This window comes from Pelodiscus sinensis, chromosome 29 (assembly GCF_049634645.1).
Source record: "Pelodiscus sinensis isolate JC-2024 chromosome 29, ASM4963464v1, whole genome shotgun sequence".
Taxonomy (NCBI): domain Eukaryota; kingdom Metazoa; phylum Chordata; order Testudines; family Trionychidae; genus Pelodiscus; species Pelodiscus sinensis.
Window position 1 is genome coordinate 1,181,319 of NC_134739.1, and position 18,881 is coordinate 1,200,199.

General features: G+C 58.1%; 1 protein-coding gene across 2 annotated transcripts in view; it reads left to right on the top strand.

Annotated features, from left to right (window-relative positions):
• Positions 1 to 18,369, top strand: part of MYO1D (myosin ID) — a 301,918-nt gene extending 283,549 nt beyond the window's left edge. The window contains exons 22-23 of one of the 2 annotated variants that reach the window (XM_075911435.1): positions 4,964 to 5,082; positions 16,386 to 16,524. In XM_075911435.1, the coding sequence (XP_075767550.1) occupies positions 4,964 to 5,075 (112 nt within the window). In that variant the 3' untranslated portion in view covers positions 5,076 to 5,082; positions 16,386 to 16,524. Of the gene's footprint in view, positions 1 to 4,963; positions 5,083 to 16,385 lie in introns of both variants that reach the window. The other variant, XM_075911434.1, reaches the window with a different exon arrangement.
• The last annotated feature ends 512 nt before the right edge of the window (positions 18,370 to 18,881 follow it).

Sequence of the window (18,881 nt, forward strand, 5' to 3'; positions counted from 1 at the left end):
AGCTGGCCGGCTGGCCGAGCAGGTTTGGCGCGCACGTCCCTGGCGGAGCTGGCCGGCTGGCCGAGCAGGCTTGGTGCACAGGTCCCTGGTGGAGCTGGCCGGCTGGCCGAGCAGGCTTGGTGTACAGGTCCCTGGCGGGGCTGGCCGGCTGGCCAAGCAGGCTTGGTGTACAGGTCCCTGGCGGAGCTGGCCGGCTGGCCGAGCAGGCTTGGCGCGCACGTCCCTGGCGGAGCTGGCCGGCTGGCCGAGCAGGCTTGGTGTACAGGTCCCTGGCGGAGCTGGCCGGCTGGCCGAGCAGGCTTGGCGCGCACGTCCCTGGTGGGGCTGGCCGGCTGGCCGAGCAGGCTTGGCGCGCACGTCCCTGGTGGGGCTGGCCGGCTGGCCGAGCAGGCTTGGCGCGCACGTCCCTGGCGGAGCTGGCCGGCTGACCGAGCAGGCTTGGCGCGCACGTCCCTGGCGGAGCTGGCCGGCTGGCCGAGCAGGCTTGGCGCGCACGTCCCTGGCGGAGCTGGCCGGCTGGCCGAGCAGGCTTGCGCGCACGTCCCTGGCGGAGCTGGCCGGCTGACCGAGCAGGCTTGGCGCGCACGTCCCTGGCGGGGCTGGCCGGCTGGCCGAGCAGGCTTGGTGTACAGGTCCCTGGCGGAGCTGGCCGGCTGGCCGAGCAGGCTTGGCGCGCACGTCCCTGGCGGAGCTGGCCGGCTGGCCGAGCAGGCTTGGCGCGCACGTCCCTGGCGGAGCTGGCCGGCTGGCCGAGCAGGCTTGGTGTACAGGTCCCTGGCGGAGCTGGCCGGCTGGCCGAGCAGGCTTGGCGCGCACGTCCCTGGTGGGGCTGGCCGGCTGGCCGAGCAGGCTTGGCGCGCACGTCCCTGGCGGAGCTGGCCGGCTGACCGAGCAGGCTTGGCGCGCACGTCCCTGGCGGAGCTGGCCGGCTGGCCGAGCAGGCTTGGCGCGCACGTCCCTGGCGGAGCTGGCCGGCTGGCCGAGCAGGCTTGCGCGCACGTCCCTGGCTGAGCTGGCCGGCTGACCGAGCAGGCTTGGCGCGCACGTCCCTGGCAGAGCTGGCCGGCTGGCCGAGCAGGCTTGGTGCACAGGTCCCTGGCGGGGCTGGCCGGCTGGCCGAGCAGGTTTGGTGCGCACGTCCCTGGCGGAGCTGGCCGGCTGGCCGAGCAGGCTTGCGCGCACGTCCCTGGCGGAGCTGGCCGGCTGACCGAGCAGGCTTGTGTACAGGTCCCTGACGGAGCTGGCCGGCTGGCCGAGCAGGCTTGTGTACAGGTCCCTGGCGGAGCTGGCCGGCTGGCCGAGCAGGCTTGGCGCGCACGTCCCTGGCGGAGCTGGCCGGCTGGCCGAGCAGGCTTGGTGTACAGGTCCCTGGCGGAGCTGGCCGGCTGGCCGAGCAGGCTTGGCGCGCACGTCCCTGGTGGGGCTGGCCGGCTGGCCGAGCAGGCTTGGCGCGCACGTCCCTGGTGGGGCTGGCCGGCTGGCCGAGCAGGCTTGGCGCGCACGTCCCTGGCGGAGCTGGCCGGCTGACCGAGCAGGCTTGGCGCGCACGTCCCTGGCGGAGCTGGCCGGCTGGCCGAGCAGGCTTGGCGCGCACGTCCCTGGCGGAGCTGGCCGGCTGGCCGAGCAGGCTTGCGCGCACGTCCCTGGCGGAGCTGGCCGGCTGACCGAGCAGGCTTGGCGCGCACGTCCCTGGCGGAGCTGGCCGGCTGGCCGAGCAGGCTTGGTGCACAGGTCCCTGGCGGGGCTGGCCGGCTGGCCGAGCAGGTTTGGTGCGCACGTCCCTGGCGGAGCTGGCCGGCTGGCCGAGCAGGCTTGGTGTACAGGTCCCTGGCGGAGCTGGCCGGCTGGCCGAGCAGGCTTGGCGCGCACGTCCCTGGCGGAGCTGGCCGGCTGGCCGAGCAGGCTTGGCGCGCACGTCCCTGGCGGAGCTGGCCGGCTGGCCGAGCAGGCTTGGTGTACAGGTCCCTGGCGGAGCTGGCCGGCTGGCCGAGCAGGCTTGGCGCGCACGTCCCTGGTGGGGCTGGCCGGCTGGCCGAGCAGGCTTGGCGCGCACGTCCCTGGCGGAGCTGGCCGGCTGGCCGAGCAGGCTTGGCGCGCACGTCCCTGGCGGAGCTGGCCGGCTGGCCGAGCAGGCTTGCGCGCACGTCCCTGGCGGAGCTGGCCGGCTGACCGAGCAGGCTTGGCGCGCACGTCCCTGGCAGAGCTGGCCGGCTGGCCGAGCAGGCTTGGTGCACAGGTCCCTGGCGGGGCTGGCCGGCTGGCCGAGCAGGTTTGGTGCGCACGTCCCTGGCGGAGCTGGCCGGCTGGCCGAGCAGGCTTGCGCGCACGTCCCTGGCGGAGCTGGCCGGCTGACCGAGCAGGCTTGGCGCGCACGTCCCTGGCGGAGCTGGCCGGCTGGCCGAGCAGGCTTGGTGCACAGGTCCCTGGCGGGGCTGGCCGAGCAGGTTTGGTGCGCACGTCCCTGGCGGAGCTGGCCGGCTGGCCGAGCAGGCTTGGCGCGCACGTCCCTGGCGGAGCTGGCCGGCTGACCGAGCAGGCTTGGTGCACAGGTCCCTGGCGGAGCTGGCCAGCTGACCAATCAGGTTTGGCGCACACGTCGCCATTCAAATTCCTTCCCACACGTTGGGGGCCAGAAGCCTCCGTTGTTCAGGGGCGTCGCTCTCTCAGCCTCCGGCTTCCCCACAGCAGGTGTCACACGTGGTTTGCTCCTTTTCCGTACACTAAGCTCCAGGCCATGGGCAGCCTTTGACGTTAGGGGGAGCACAAAATAAATTGAATTTAGTAGCACGTGAAATAAAGAAGGGATCAGACTGCGGGGGCAAGGAGTGGCGGCTGTTCCACCGAACTGTAGTGCGCCTGGGACAAGGGGCACTGCTCACAGGTCTCACTTGCGGTGGCAACACCCACTCCATCGCCATCGGTCTCGTTCCTGCTGCCCACTGGGTGTGAGCGCTCGGCAGGCTCTGGGTGTGAGCGCTAGAGCTCGCTGGGAATGAGAATTTCCATTCCCGGGGAAACTGACATTTTACGTTTTGTTTTCGTGCCAAATTGGAACCAAAAGCTGCAGCTTTCTCCAGAGCAGACTTTTTTCCAAAAATGTGAGTGGGGTCAATTGAAGCCTTTTGTTTCAATTTATTTATATTGCAAAGGAGGAGATTTAGCTGATGTTGCGCGGGTCCTTAATTATTTTTTGTTTTTCGTCATTGAAATCAGCGCTCTGGGGTGGGGCTGGGGAGGAGGGTTCAGGTGCCGGCTGCCCCGGGCAGAGAGGACAGGCCCAGCCCTCTCACTGCCGCAGCTTGAGGGCAGGTGAGACCTGCCTCTCATGGTCGGCACAGCTAGGGGAGGGGCGCATGTCCCCCAGCTGGGACAGATCCAGGTTCCTCTGCCCCCTGCACTTCCCTGCCAGAGTGAGGAATGCAGCAAACGGGGCACTTTCTCCTTACTCTCTGAGGAAGGGAAACAGCCAGCAATGGAGGGGGCTGCATCCCCCTCTAGCCAGCCCCTTTGACCTGACTGGTGATTCTGTCTCTTTTCTGTGTGGCTTTATGTCCCCCCATATGATTCGGGGGGGAGGGGTCTTCAGCTTCCCTCTCGCCCACAACCAAGCCCTGACCTTGCTTTAAGTTATGATAAGAGGACGCTGCATCCCACATCTGGTGACCCTAGGTCTTCCCATTCCGAAGCTCTTGAACAGACAGACGGACGGACTCACTCACGAGCAAACAAGCTCTCAAATATATAGTAAGTAGATTGTATTTCAACAGTGATAATTTCACAATGAAAAATCAAAACCTACCATCCCGGCAAGGCCACAATAGAACATTTCAACTTGGGCTTTTTAAAAAAATTGTAAACAAAACCTCAAAATCAAAGTGTTCCCAAGGAGCCTGTCAACTTCAATGAAATGACATTTTCCAACAGAAAAATATTCTGTCAGAAAATGTTTGACCAGCTCCAGTGAGCACTTGTCTGTTAGGAACAAAATTATTCCTTTTTTGGGTGTGCTGAAGACACTCCAGGAAACTGGAATCTCTAGAGGATGCTTCATCTTCGGTGTATGGCTGAACGTTCGGCTCTGCGGGAGCAGCACGCAGGGTCTGAAAAGGCTTGTTGTGTTTTCAAAGTGTCTCAGCATAACACTGCCTTTATGTTCTGCAGATGTGGAACAGACCAGCTGAAATTCCTCCTCCTGTGGTACCCAGCATGCATGGGTGCCCTTGGGGTAGGAAAGAAGCACTTTCTATTAATAGCCAAAAGGTGGTAATGAGATGAGAGTAAATTTCCTCCCTCTGATCGTGCCTCTCTCGGCTGCCAGCCAGATTAGAGACAGTGGTGAGGATAGGTCCTTGCTTCATGTTAAATGTTGGCAGTTTAGCAAAGGAAGCATTTAACTCAGTTTAATGATGGAGTGAGGCTTTATCTAGGCTCTTTGTGACCCTCTCCTGAGTTTTCCACAATCCAGTTTGGTCGTGTTCTCTTTTGATTCTATATCAGAGCTTACAGGATTCCTTGTTCCCTCTGCTTGCAGTCCAGTATTCGTCAAATCATAGACTTATAGGGTTGGAAGAGACTTCAGGAGGTCTTCTAGTCCAACCCCAGCTAAATCATCTCAGCCAGGGCTTTGGAAACCTCTAGGGATGGAGATTCCCCCCCTCCCTAGGGAACCCATCCCAGTGCTTCCCCACCCTCCTAGGGAAATCGTTTTTCCCAATAGCCAACCTAGACCTGCCCCACTGCAACTTGGGACCATTGCTAGTGGGTGTGGTTCAAACCAAACAGAGTGAGGTTTTGAACTTAGGGCTCTCATCGTAGGAGAGTGAGCTAACCACGGGGCAGCTGGGCACAAGCAGCCGTGGATTGCCTGGAAACAAAATGCCTCCTCCAAATATAGTGACGTTTTTTCCCACTCCTGTGCTCTCCTGTAACTGTGTGACTGACACGTCTGTACTCCTGCTCTCAGGGCTCTCCGAAGCACTCGCAGAACTCCGTGGGCACCGCAGTGCGAGCTCTGTCCCAGCTGGGCTAGGAACGGAAGCCTTACTGCGCCGCCCGTTTTCCCTCTTCCCAGCTGATTCAAATGTAAATAGACGAGACCGTTTTCTGCCCTACTGCCATTTTCTGCCACTTTCCTGGCCAGACGGGGGCGGCTAGTCTTGTGGCCATGCCTCTGGCTGTGCCGGTCCCTGGGCCTTCCGACAGAGGGGAACTGCCCAGGCTAATGGGAAGGGGGTGACCCGTGGTGGGAGGTGAATCATGGTCAGCCTTGGAATAGCTGCAAGGATTTGACAGCGCGGTGGCTTCAGGGTGTGCTTGGCTGCTGGCTCTCGGATCACAGCACGTCACGTCTCCCTTTATCAAGCACTTGTGTCTGTTCCATTTGGTTCGGGGGCCACCGACACCAAGTTCCAGCAGATAAAACTGCTGGCTCTACCACAGAGATTGCAAACCTGTGGCAGCGGCTGGCTTCAGCATCCTCAGACACACATATCCAGCACTGCCTCTAAGACATGGCTACTCGACTGTGGAAGCCCCGGGGGCCACAGTGATACTCACAGCACATGCCGAGGGCCACAACTTAAGTGTGGTTGCATTGACATGCAAATATACATGCAAATATATGCAAATAGCTTCTTTCACACTGATGGGCAAGAATACAAAGCACTTCCCACAGTGCCCCGGGACTCCCGGCCCCTCCTCGCTGGGGGCTAGAAACGCCAACACCCTGCACCCGTCTGTTCCCGCCAGCCCGTCCACTTGTGTCTTTCAGTGCTCACCCCGCCTAGGAGACACCTCGCCGCTCTGGGGCGTGTTCCCAGTGGAGGCCGCGAACAGACGGGCCTTGGGCCACATGAGGCTTGCAGACCACGTATTCAGTAGCCCTGCTCTAAAATGAACGCATGGTGGAGCTCTGGGTTTCCGGTAGCCACCATGATAAATTGGGCACCACTGGCTGAACCAGAAATAGCTTCATAGTTCTGTGCTAGCAGGGAGAGCATGCTACATACGGAACAAGTGACTTTTGGAGGAAAGAGCCTTGTGGTAAAGGCCTTGTGTGGGAGTAACAGACGGGTGTTCTAGTTACTTGCTCTGCTGTTGCATTGCTGTGTGACTTTGGGCAAGCCACTTAAATGCTCTGTGCCGACTGAATTCACAAATACTTGCAGCATGCTTTGAAATCCTCCGATAGCAGGTGATTTGTCCAAAGCGTAAGGTCAGGACATGCTGTATCACGTAGCCACATGGTGGAAGTCAGTGTGCAATGACCACCTGCTGCTAGATCACTCAAAATCCACTTCCAGTGATGCTGAGCTGACTTGGCCTGATCACGGGACATTTGGGTGAAAAACCAGATTGGAAACAGTTTCTCTGCAGTTTCCAAAGACAGAAGGGAATTCCACCACTTCCAGCACTGCTTGGCTCCAGCTAGAAAACCTCACACCATGTAGAAGGACCCATTAGGGTCGCTTTGAACCCAGCTGATCTTAGCATTAAAATGCCTGAAAGGATCCACAGTGGAAATTGAGCTCCCGTGTGTGGGTTTCCCTTTCTTCAGATACAGTCCCCTTTTTTACTCTTGGATCCATTTCTCAGCGTTCACTTACATTAAGGCCAAATGTCAGCTCCGATTGTTTTATGGAACAAGGCATTAAAATGCAAATCTGATCTCTATAATCCAGTAATTTTTTGTTAAAACATCCTGTTTCTTTCTGTGTGAGAGAGAGAGAGAGAGCACAAAGCAGCATTTCACAAGACAGATTTTGAAAGCTCTCTGTGGTTTAGGCTGTCCACATAACCCCTTGTGTGAACTTGTGTTCAACCCTGTGTGTGCTTTCAGGGTAGGCAAAATGCTACATACGCAATGTGAGTCAAAAACAAATATGGCTGCCAAGTTGCATTTAAAATGGAGTGGAGAAAAGTGGTTTGGACCAGAAAACTTAACGCCAATTGGTTCATTCTTATCTACAGCTTCTTGCTGCTTCTCTTTCTCACTGGGCAGGGAAGGGGAGACGTTAAGAATGACACAAAGCCCAGTTCCGGCTGGGTGCTGGTGGTTCGGTTCGGGGGTGCGCCAAAGCCAGGGACTAGAGCCTTTTCCCGGGTTGAGTCCCTGGTTCTGACTTGCATGTTTGCGTAAAAAGAGGCGTTGAGTTATCTGTCAAGGTAGTTGGCTGCCAGTCAGTCCCTCTTTGGCCGCATGGGGCTGGCGAGCCGCCTTGTGCGGCCCAGTGTGTTTTAGCAGGAGCGGCAGGAAGGAAATATTCCATCTGATGGAGGGTTTCACGCCTTTGACATTTGGTTTCATTCTGATTTGGAACAAAGCCAGAACCCGTTGAAAGGTCTGACGGAGCCCGAGCTCAGGGGTGGTCCACCTGGCAGGCAGCTGCAGACGCTGGACCTCTTGGCATCCCACTTGCCTATAAAAGCCACTAATGGGACATTTCACCGTTTACTTCTTTGCTGCCTGCTGAAATCCCAGTGACCAAAGACTGTCTCCGTCCCACTGACGACCAGAGCCAGCCACGGAGCCTTAGAAGTTCTCACTCTCGACGGCTTGCCCCGGAAAGAACAGAGAGAGAGACGTTTGCACCATGCTAAGGGCTTTTGGGAATCTGCCACCTCTGGCTTCTGGTGCGCTTGTGTGAGCTCCCTTATGTCCATGCAGCACAGCTGGGTGTCCCTGCCGTGCCCGTTTCCCACCCTGCCCCGTGCGATTTGGCACAGATCAGCCTCTCGTCTGCTGGTTCAGAGGCCTGGCTCCCCACACAGCCGTCAGGTCCAGGCTCCATGCTAGAGCCTGTTGGCAGCCCTGGGCATTCATGGCAGCTGAGTGCTGGGCTCACTTCACTGGCCAAACAGGGAGAGAAATGCAAAAGTTCCTGGGGTTTGTCTATGTGCCCAGGAGTGGGGCCGAGTCACCATCCATCCGTCTGCTGCTTGAAAGAACAAACCCACCAAACCAGAGTGGCAAACGAAAGCTGCCCAGGAGCCGGGCGTTAAATCAGCAGATTCCCTGTTCACACAAGTCACAATTTGGAGCCAGCGACACTGACCCTCATTCAGACCGGTCTCGCGGAGCGTCCGGGCACCAGCGCTGAATGCTAACGGCGCGCCATCTCGTACAGGGCCCCGGCCCGCTCCGCGTCTCTGGGCAGCGCCCACAGGGGGGCCTCGCTCACTCACTGGCACTCTGCGTCTGCCTGGAACCAGCCGTGGGGTCCTCTCCACTCGGAGTGTTCATCGGCCAGATTCTGTCAAATCCTTTGGACCCGGCCCCATCGCTGTGGCGCATCAGCCCCTCCTGCATAGCTGATAGGCAGAAGTTACAATCGCTCCGATTTCTGTTATTCCGCCGTGTTTCCGTAATGCCTGTTCTGTCCGCCAAGATCCCCATTCACTGCCAGGCATTCTAGATAACCTAGTCGTGCTTTTGAGCGTCTCACATTCATATAGAGACGTTTTACCCTGTTCCTGTTTTTATTTAACTCAGTCTGACACCGCGCTGTTCTTACAGAAATTTACTCTGATCTCTTCCCATCCCTGCTATTGCTCACTTTTGTTTCATGCCATTTACTGGATATCTTTGTATTATTATCACCAGGGCTCGACAAATTATGGAAAACCCTACTCACCAGACAAAAAAGGGACTCGCCACCCCCCCAAGTGTTTTTTAATGGCATGAATTCCAAATAAGAATAAGAACAGTAATTACTAATAAGTTATTAATAAATATCTTATAAGCCTCTACCTTTTCCCTCTGCTGCCATGTCTCCTCCCCTTGTTCCATCAGCTCCCCTGGTGCCTGCTGCCCCCCAACCCCTCACCTTCCCCTCCTGTCCTGACTCCTGCCCTTCTCACTGCCCTCAGCCCTCCTGCAACCTGCCCCCCTCCACCAGCCCTTCTCTCCGCCCTATGCCCACTCCTCCAGTAGCCCTACTCTGATCGTGTGAGCTACCCCTCCTCATCCCCTTTCCTAACACCTCCCCTACACACCTGCCCTGCCTCTCTCCTCTGGTGCTGGTCCCTCCCCTGCAGGTGTCTGCCCTTCTGCTTCACTCCCAGAATCTCCTGGCACCTCTACCCTCCTGGTGCCTCCCCCTTCCCTCTCTGCCCCTACCTCTTTTGCTCTCTTTTTCCCTGATACCCACCCCCTCACCATCCTCTGCCCCCATTCCCCTCATGCCTCTGTGCCCTCACACATGCCTTGCTCCATCCCCACCTTCCTCATGCCCACCCCTTCTTTCAAGCCTTTTCCCAGCACCTCCTCCTCCCCCTCTAGCCCCCAGTGCCCTTACCCTCTCCTCTCCCAGCATCACCCTGTCCCCCTCCCACTGACATCTCCCCTCCTGTCCTTTTCCTCATTGTCTGCACTTGGCCCCCTGGCATTTGTCTCTCCTGCATCCCTGTCCCTTGGTGCCTTCCCCTTTCTTCTTCTTCTCCTGACCTCCTCCTCTCCCCTGCCCTCAGCACAAGCCCCTTCCCCATATTTTTCCTCTCTCCTCCCCTTTCCTCCCCTCTCCTACCTGGCTTCTGCCTTCCACTTTTCGAGGTTGCTGGAGCCTTTTTGAATCCGGCGGTCGCCAGCCGTGACGTCAGGATGCCACGTCCTGGCGTCTGCCAGCGTCCCGCCCTCTGGCTTGCACCCCACCTCCTCACGCCGGAGCTGCACACAGGCAGCCGGGCACTGAGAATCGCCGCACTTCCCCCTCCCCAGCGGTGCTCTGCTTCTTCACCGGCCGGCGGCTCAAATGGGGCCGCGCCACCCTTAGTGCGGGCTTCGGCCAGCCCGTCATGCCCCTGCACTTGCCAGCTGGTAAAATCTACTCACCACGGGCAAGCGGGCGAGTGTATTTGTCGAGCCCTGATTATCACTGTTGCAGGCACCTCTGTCTGGTTTCTGTGTTCTCTGCCTCATCTCTGTTTTCTCCCCAGCTCCCAGTTTGAACCCGCAGTCAAAACTTTAGTTCCATGGGCCAGCCAGTTTCCCTTTCATTAAGGGAGAGCCCTGTCCCTTCCATGTAGGCTCCCTCTTCCCCAAAATATTCCAAGACACTCACTACTCTCAACCACACATTGAATTAAGAATCTGATCTTTAAATGCACATACAGCTACAGCTCACAAGGTACTTGTATGTGCTTTCACCCAGAGAGCAATTGACTGTGTTTGCAATCAACTTCTCTAAGGGACAAAAGGCAGCAGAAGCCAGAGCACAGATGAGGGGAAGTTACTGGTAAAGGCACTTTGTATGCAGGTGAAGGAAAAGTCACTGAATCCTGCAGAGTTCACTGAGCCATTAAATTCAAATGGAAACAAGAAAGCCCCCCCCATCCGCCAGCCGAGATCAGTAGCTGCCACTTGTACTGCCAAGATGTGACGAGAAGGAGCATCTCTGTCCAAAAATGCTGTTTGCCATTGTACAGAAGGGCCTCAGTGTTTTCGCAAGACACCAAGGCCTTCGTCCGACTCCAGAGATAAAATTTATCTTGTGGCCTTCTTGGCAAGGCTAGAACGTTGCTGGTTTTGTTCCCTGGTGCCCATGAGAGCTCGCTTTCTTCCTCCACGCTCCCGCGGGATTACTTCCTGCCGGGATCGCAAGGAACGTCACCTTCTCCAATCACCAGATCATGTTTATTCCCCAAAGGGCGAAAGCTGCACAGCAGCCACATCCTTCCCTTCTCCCTCATGGCGGTGAAAGGCCATGGTGTGAGTTCCATTCGCAGGCAGGTTAAACCTCCCAGTGTATGGCCCAGCCGACCGTAACCAGCCACGCTGGCTGAGCTAATTCCGCAACGGTGGAGCAGAATTCTTCTAGTGGTGTTTGGGGACATTTGGGGGCAACATTGTGTCCCAGTGTGGGGGTTAGTAAGGGACCCACTGTGTATTGAAAGTGAAGGACCTGATGGTGAATGGGGTGCACAGGGGTAACCGGTTATCCGGTTGGCATCAGCAAGCTTTCCAGGGTAACTGGTTAACCAGCATCTGGCCAGGCCGGAGCAGCCTGTGGTGCACCGTGGGCGGGGGTCATCCAGCCCAGCCAGGCCCAGTGCACTGCGGGCAGGCCAGTCAGTTAATCAGATAGTTTAACCATGTAGTCTGGATGTTCTAGACGGTGCTTGGTCCTGCCATGAGGGCAGGGGACTGGACTCAGAGACCTCGCGAGGTCCTGTCCAGGTCTAGTGTTCTATGAGTCTATGCTCGTTTAACTGGTTAACACTTTAAACAGGATTTTACATCCCTACTGGTGAAATGGTCCCAGAGGCCCATAGAAGGGCTAGTGACTCCGGAAGGTGCTTTGGCGCGATCTTTCCCTGACCAGCAGGGAATGGTCAGCCCACGTGTGGCGCCGACGTCCGCCGCTCACGCTGCTCTGACCTCGGGGAAGATGCTGTTGAGGCACGTTCAGAAACCAGGGGGGAGGGGCAGAACCAGTTGCAGACTGGCTGTAAGGCAGAGAGAGGAGCTGAGGAAGGGGTAGCTTGAAGCCAGCTGTAGGTTGCACCAGCTTTACCGTTCCCCTTGAGAACGCATGGGGCACGTTAATTCAGTTACTAGCGCACAGAGGGTCTGAGCTTTGAAGTCCTTATATGTGACATGTTTTAGTCCAGTGGCCTCACCCGAAGCAGATACAACAGAGACTAGGCATTAGCGCCCGCCTAGCACAATACAATTAGAAACCAAGGTTTGGGCCCTAGTGAGTGTGAGTCATTCACTGGCCACGGAGGACCCTTGGTTAGGGCCCCGCCTGGAGCCAAGAGCAGGTCCAGTTTCTGACTTGTGTGAGCTTGGGCAGGGCGCTTGCCTTGCCCCGTGGCACCTGTGTCCCAGGGGAGGGGGTGGGGGGGCATTCCTCCATGAGTGAAGACGCTGCTACCGCGTGAGAACTGAACCAAGGGGGGGGGAGACGGGATTCCCAACATTCTGTTGCTTTTTTGAGGGCTACTGCACGTTCAGTGGATGTTTGCAGAGAACTCTCCGTGATGACTCCAAGGTCTCTCTCTTGAGCAGTTGTAGCCAAATTTGTCCCCATCATATTGTACGTAGAGTTGGGTTATTTTTCCCAATGTGCATCACTTTACACTTATCCACATTACATTTCATTTGCCATTTTGTTGCCCAGTCACTTCCTTTGGTGAGACCTTTTTGAAGCTCTTCCCAGTCTGCTTTGGTCTTCACTATCTTGAGCAGTTTGGCCTCATCTGCTAATTTTGCCACCTCCCTTTCTCCAGATCATTTGTAAATAGGTTGAATAGGATTGGTCCCAGGACAGATCCCTGGGGGACCCCACTAGTTACCTCTCTCCACTCTGAAAACTGACTATTTGTTCCTGCCCTTTGTTTCCTGTCTTTTAACCAGTTACCGATGCATGAAAGGACCTTCCCTCTTATCCCACGACAACTTACTTTACTTCAGAGCCTTTGGTGAGGGACCTTGTCAAAGGCTTTCTGGAAATCTAAGTACACTGCATCCACTGGATCCCCCTTGTCCCTTGTTTGTTGACCCCCTCAAAGGACTCTAGCAGATAAGTAAGGCAGGATTTCCCTATGTCTGACAATTCTATTCTTTACTATAGTTTCAACTAATTTGCCTGGTAATGGTGTTAGATTTACCGGTGTGTAATTGCCAGGATCACCTTTAGAGCCCTTTTTAAATATTGGCATCATGTTAGCTATCTTCCAATCATTAGGTACGGAAGCCGATTTAAAGGATAGGTACAAACCATAGTTAATAGTTCTGCAATTTTCCATTTGCGTTCTTTCAGAACTCTTCGGTGAATGCCAACTGGTCCCAGTGATTTGTTACTGTTAAGTTTATAAATTTGTTCCAAAACCTCAGTCTGGGACAATTCCTCAGTTTTGTCACCTTAGAATTATGGCTCAGGTTTGGGAATCTCCCCAATATCCTCAGCCATGAAGACTGAAGCAAAGAATTCATTTAGCTTCTCCGTTATGACATTATATCAGCTTTGAGTGCAGTCTGGCTCCATTTTGGCTTAGATGGAGCCCATCCTTGCTGTATAGGCTCCCCCATCCCAAAAGTTTCCCCCGTTCCTAATAAATCTAACCCCCTCCTCTCTGGGAGGAAGGTCCCGACTACGGGATCATTTCCCTCTGCTCCAGTTGAATGTTTCTGCCAGTGCCGTAACAGGCGTGCTACTGCTGATCAGCGTCTCTTTCACCCGCTGACTCGTCAGTATTGGGGTGTTATCTGCGCGCCGCGGTCCCTTGGCACACTGACCGGTCCTGCTACTTGCAGGGCTTCTCGGCCGCTTTGCCCAGAAGGGAGGCCGAGGGTGGGTTTGGACAACCCCTCTCTGAGCGGTACCCTCCTCCAACACACGCGTCTCCCGGGAAGCCATCCAAGGCCAAAGACGGACTCATCACCACGAGGCCACATTGATCCGGGAGGAAACGCTCGCCATGCAAGGGGCGCTCTGCGACGGCGGGGAGCAGAGCAGGTTGGATCCCCGGCAGGGAAACATTTACTGGACAACAAAAACCTCGCGACCAACGGCTCCGAGCTCGCCTTGGGAAAGCGGCTCAGGTCAGCGTCTCTCATCCGAGCAGAGCAACGCGCTGTGAACCACTGGCCGCCGGCTGTGAAATCCGCTGTGCTCGCACCTTATACGATTCCGGTTTCACAGGGGAGCTCTTCGGGCGCTGCACTCAAAAGGGCGTTGCCAGGCTCTTTTAGGGGGTCACAGTCTCGCCCTCCCTTACTTCTGCACTGCTGCCTGGAGAGCTGGGTGTTGGGAGGGTGGCGACCCTTAGCCAGGCACCCGGTTTTGGAGGTGGCCCCTGCCAGCCGCAGCGCATAGGGGAGGGGGGCAAAGCAATCCCGGGCCATCCTAATTTCTGCGCTGAGCGGCTCTGCCCTCAGACCGGGCCCCCGGCCAGCAGCTGCCGCTCTCTGCCTGCTGGCTCTGAAGGCAGCGCTGCCGCCAGCAGCAGCACAGAAGTGAGTGTAGCAATGCCACAAGCCCCTCCCAACTCCTTTTCGGGGCTGGCGCCGTACAATTGCAGCCCCGGGAGGGTTCAGATTTAAATAGGTGAAATCAACAACGTTGTGATTTTTTAAAATCCTATGACTATTAAGTTGACCAGACTGCCCTGTGAATTTGGAAGGGCCTTGGAGCTAGGTGTCACTATCCTTGTGTTCCATAGAGGGAAACTGAGGCACGGGACAATTCCGTCTCTTTCCAAAGGTCATTCGGGAAGTTTGATGGAGTTTGGAATAACGCCCAGGTCTTCGGACTCCCAGGCCTGGGGCCCTGGTCACAAAACCTCCCTCCCTTCCTCACGAGAGGAGCACTAATGGGACCCCTTTTGCCCCCTTTGAGGTAGGTTGCCCCTCTGTGAGGGTCAGCAGAGTTGGAAGCCAAGCTGTTTGGTAGCTGGCAATAGCCTGTCTTACCTACGGGCCTGAGACGGATGCTGCCGAGAGTGACAGACAGTGGCTATCTACAGCTGCTTCCTGCTTCCTTTGGCACGCACGCTGGCGAGACCATTGGCACCTCTGGTGGCTTTCCCCGGTGCCCGGCTGGTTCTGCTAAGCCAGGGTAAAAATAGCAAACTAAGCAGGGATTTTAGCTGCGTCTCACTGAGGCAAGAAGAAATAAGTTTTAAGTACCTGGGTCAAGGTGAGGGCGGCTGCTCCTGCGAATGCCCCTCCCCCTAAGCAATGCCATTATTTGACAAAGTCATTCACATTCCACCCACGGGTGCTTTCTGGCGCAGGCAGCTCCTGGAGCACGGCGCTCTGTCAGGTGCGTGCGGGAAACCATCTCTGAGTAGAACTTGGGACAGCAAAGTGGTTCCTAGCCCGCGTCAGGGCCCTGTGGTCCAGCAGCCAGGTCCACGGCTTTCCAGGGCCTGGGAGCTTAGACCAAAATGCTCAGAGAGGACACGAGGCCCAAGGCTCTAAATGGAGACCTAACATCAGAGCAGCCAGACCAAAGGTCCATCTAGCCTCATGTCCTGGCTGCCAACAGTGGCCAATGCCAAATGCTCCAGAGGGAGGTAACAGAAGAGGGAATCATCAAGTGATCCCTCCCCTGTCACCCATTTCCAGCCCTGGCAAACAGAGGCTATGGGCACCATCCCTGCCCATTCTGGTCTTCACAGCATCCTCTGGCAAGGAGTTCCACAGGTTGTGCATTGTGTGAAAAATACTTCCTTTTGTTTTAAACCTGCTGGGCCAGCACATGGGTCCCCTTGCAGCGGGATTGCATATAAGGTTAGAGGCACAGCACTGCCTCTCGCTCTGTGACACGGAGCGAGGGGTTAAGAGCACGCACTGCAGGGGGCTTGTGAGGCCTCAGGCAGAGCCACCTCTCTGCAAGGGGCTCAGCCACCTCCGGCCAGTGAGTGCGGGACAGGAGCCTGGGCGGCACAGTCCCTGTGCTCAGAGCAGGGCCGTGTGGAGCGGCTTCCTTAGGGATGTTGTTGGGAGCCGCCTCCCCCACCAGGCATGAGCGGCTCTGTGTGGCCCACGGCTCTGGTTACCAGGCCCAGAGGAGAACTAGGCCTGCGCGCCCTCCGCGTGCCCGTCTGCCCTGCCCGAGGGAGTGTGTTTTGCTTGGCGGCTCCATGCGCGCGTCCTGTATTGGCTGTGTCCCTGAGAGCTGGTCAGCAAGGCTGTCTGGTCAGTGGGACATGCTCACCTCTCCGGGGACAGCATCAGCTTTGCAAGCCAATGAGCAGGAGGCCGTGGGCTGGGCTTGCAAAGTACTTTCCGAGGGAGGGGGATGTCATTTCCCCAGTGTTATAAATGAGGAAACTGAGGCATGGCCAGGCGCATGACTTGCCCAAGGCCATCGGGCAGGCAGTGACAGAGCCAGGCGTCACTGCCCTGTGCTCTAACCAGTATGCCAGTGTTCCCAGCGCAGTGGTTCATTGCTGGCCCCTCTGCTGAATGGCCCAACAAAAGCTGGTGGGTTTTGTGATGCAGTCGCTCGTCTGGGCCGGGCTCCCTGCAGCACCCCCTGAACGGGCTGGCGCCCTGTGATGGTCTGGCAGGCTTCTGTGGAAGTGCTGCCTTTTGTCCCGCTACGCCCTGCAGGCGCGCTCCTGCCCACAAGGGAGATGTAGGGGTGAGTTAAAGCAGAAGTCACATGGGCTGGGTGGGGGGAGGTGCTGCCCCCCAAGGGAGCCAGGGTCAGACGTGGAGATCAGCTCCGGGCCAGGCCCTACACAGCTGGCCTGAGTAGGGGGCCGCCAAGTGGTGCCAGGACACCTGGGCAGGGCTGCGTCGGAGGGTGACGAAGGTGCTAACAGGCCTGTTGCCACTCGTCACCCCAGGGCAGCCCCCGCAAAGGCGCGTGAGCGGGTCCCCTAGTCCAGTGCCAGCGCCAGCGCTCAATGCTCCTTTGCTTTTCGCCCCACAGTGAGAGACGCCGGCTGCAGGTCAGCGTGACCAACCCCGTCCCATGCAGCGTGCATGGGCGGAAATGCACTGTCGCCGTGGAGACCAGGATCAACCAGACACAGCCAGACTTCACCAAGAACCGGTCCGGCTTCGTCCTGTGCGTGCCAGGAAACTAGCACCCCTGGAGCAGAGGCTGGCGGGCTGCCACCCAGGGGCCCTCCCGACGCCTGGAGCCTGTCAAGGGAAGTCAGACCCGCTCGGCTCTGCGTTGCCGTGTGCGCGGTTCCTCCAGCCCAGAGTCACGCCCACGCTCCTCGGCCACCTCCGCTAGAGCGTAACCGAGCCCGCAGCTGGGCCGCAGGAACCAGCTTCTGGGCGCTGCTGTGCCCGGCGTCCTCGCTTCCCCCACCCCAGCCTCTCCCATGGGCCCCACTCGCCGCAGGGGCAGCCGCCGGCGGGGTGGGGGGGGTGCAGGAAAGGAGTCCTGCCGGAACCGACTAGAACTGGACAGACCAAAGCTCCGCTGCAAAGGGCTGGGGTCCTGCGAGGAAGGGCCCGGCCGACCCCTCTGTCAGCGCCCGTGCGGGCGGGGCAGGTACTGGTAAATGCGGCGCGCCAGTCAGCCTGCTGCTTTGCCTGGCACCTGCGAGCTGCCAGGGGCGACGCGGCCTGCACGCCCGAGGGCCGAGCCGGTGCCTTTCCTGGGCAGTAACTGCTGCCGAACCCTCCGGCCCCGCCGGAGCCATGGGGCTTGTGCCCAGGCACAGCGAGGGCGGCGGTGCTGGGGGCTGGTCTCTGCCCGGCCAGGCAGGAGCGGAGTCTGCCCCTGGGGGGGGCGGAGACGTTTCATTGCTCCCAAAACCTTGGCGCTCAGGCCACAGCACTGAGCCTCGCACTGTATTTAATAGCTGCCGTGCGGGGGGGGGGCAGGGCCCCGGGGCTGCTGACCGTACCCCCTGCTCACCCCCGGCACTGCCAGCGAGGCCGGGCTTCAGCCTGCCTGGGGAGCCAGCCCCATAGGCCCATCCCAGGGCCCCGCAGTCCTGGCTTCCTTGGAGCTGCTGGTCAGTTCTCAGACTTTGGCGGGGGGGGCTCTGTTGCAAGTCTGGGTCACACCTGCCTTTCTCCCAGCCCCACTGGGGGCTCGAGACCCATTGGTAGCTTGAGACCCGCTGCAGAGCTGTGGTCCGGTGGCACACGCTGCCTTTCCGGGTTGTGTTGCCAGTCTGGTGGCAAAGCCCCATCCTGTGGCTGCTCCGGCCCTTCCCGATTGCAGAGCTTGGCCTCCAGCCAAGCCCTACCTGAGCAGCCCCCGTTCCCCGGGCCGCCCTGACACCCGCTCACACACCGTTGGCTCTGCTGGAGGCAGGGGGAGACTCCGGCACGGCTCAGACCCCCGCTAGCCCCCCCAATGCAGGGTAACCACCGGGGGCTGCGTCACCAGCACCTGACCACTCCCCACCCCCACAATAAAGACCATGGAAGTGCCTGTCCAGCCGAGCGCCTACATATGCCATGTGCACGCACAGCTAGGTTAGCAATACGGGGCCTTTACTCCCTCCCCCTCTGAGCTGGGCATGCACCCTCCAGCGGAGGCCGGAAGCAGCCGCCCGCAGCCTTTCCATTTGCACTTTCTGCTTTTTTGTGTGATGCCCAAGTGCCTCCCCCTCAGTCGCGGCGCCAGGTTCGTGGGAAGCGTTTTAATTCGCACTTTGGCCGAGGAAGGGGGCGTGGAATCCTGCTGGAACCAGTGACCACACGTCTGGGGATCCTGCACACGGTGAAGTGTGTCTCTTTATTAATGAAATACTAATTGTGCCTGTTCTAGGTTAGATCTACAACCGTTTCCCATAAATTAAGTATTTCTAAATTGTGTTCTGATTTGAAGCCTGGGGCAATAATGCAATGAACCTGTTTAAAGTCGCTGATACTGTAGAAAGTCCTGCTAGGAGGGAATGGGGGGCGTTTACATAATTCAATAAATAAAAGCGCTTTTATTTGCACCTGTTGTTTCTGGCCTCCCTTGGTTAGTGGCAACAGACCCCGCGGGGGGGGGGGGGAGAGCGCATTTCTTTGCCTGGAGGGGGGCTCTAAACCATTTATTAAGGGAGAGGCTGGACGAGCTATCCGCGGCGCATCAATAACCCAGCCCACCCCCCGTCTCCCACAGACCTGGGCAGGCCTCCACTCCCAAGTAAGTTCAAATACTTCTAGCCCAGGGGAGGGGGGGCAGCCTGGGGTAGGACTGGATGTTACAGAAGCTGTTTTGGGGGTACAAAGGCCTCTTGGGGTTTATATAAACTGAGATGTGACTGACCCAGCCAGAGCCCACAGGCCCAGCCACCATTGGCAGAGCGCATCACGCGGCAGGGAAGGGGAGGGCTCCCACGTGTGACCCGCCCTCATCCGACTCTGTCTGAGGCGCCAAACCAAGTCAGCGTCTTGCTTTCTCCTGCGGGGTGACGAGCCCAGAGGCCCTAGCGCACTTGCAGGGGGGCAGCCAGACGTGCAGGCC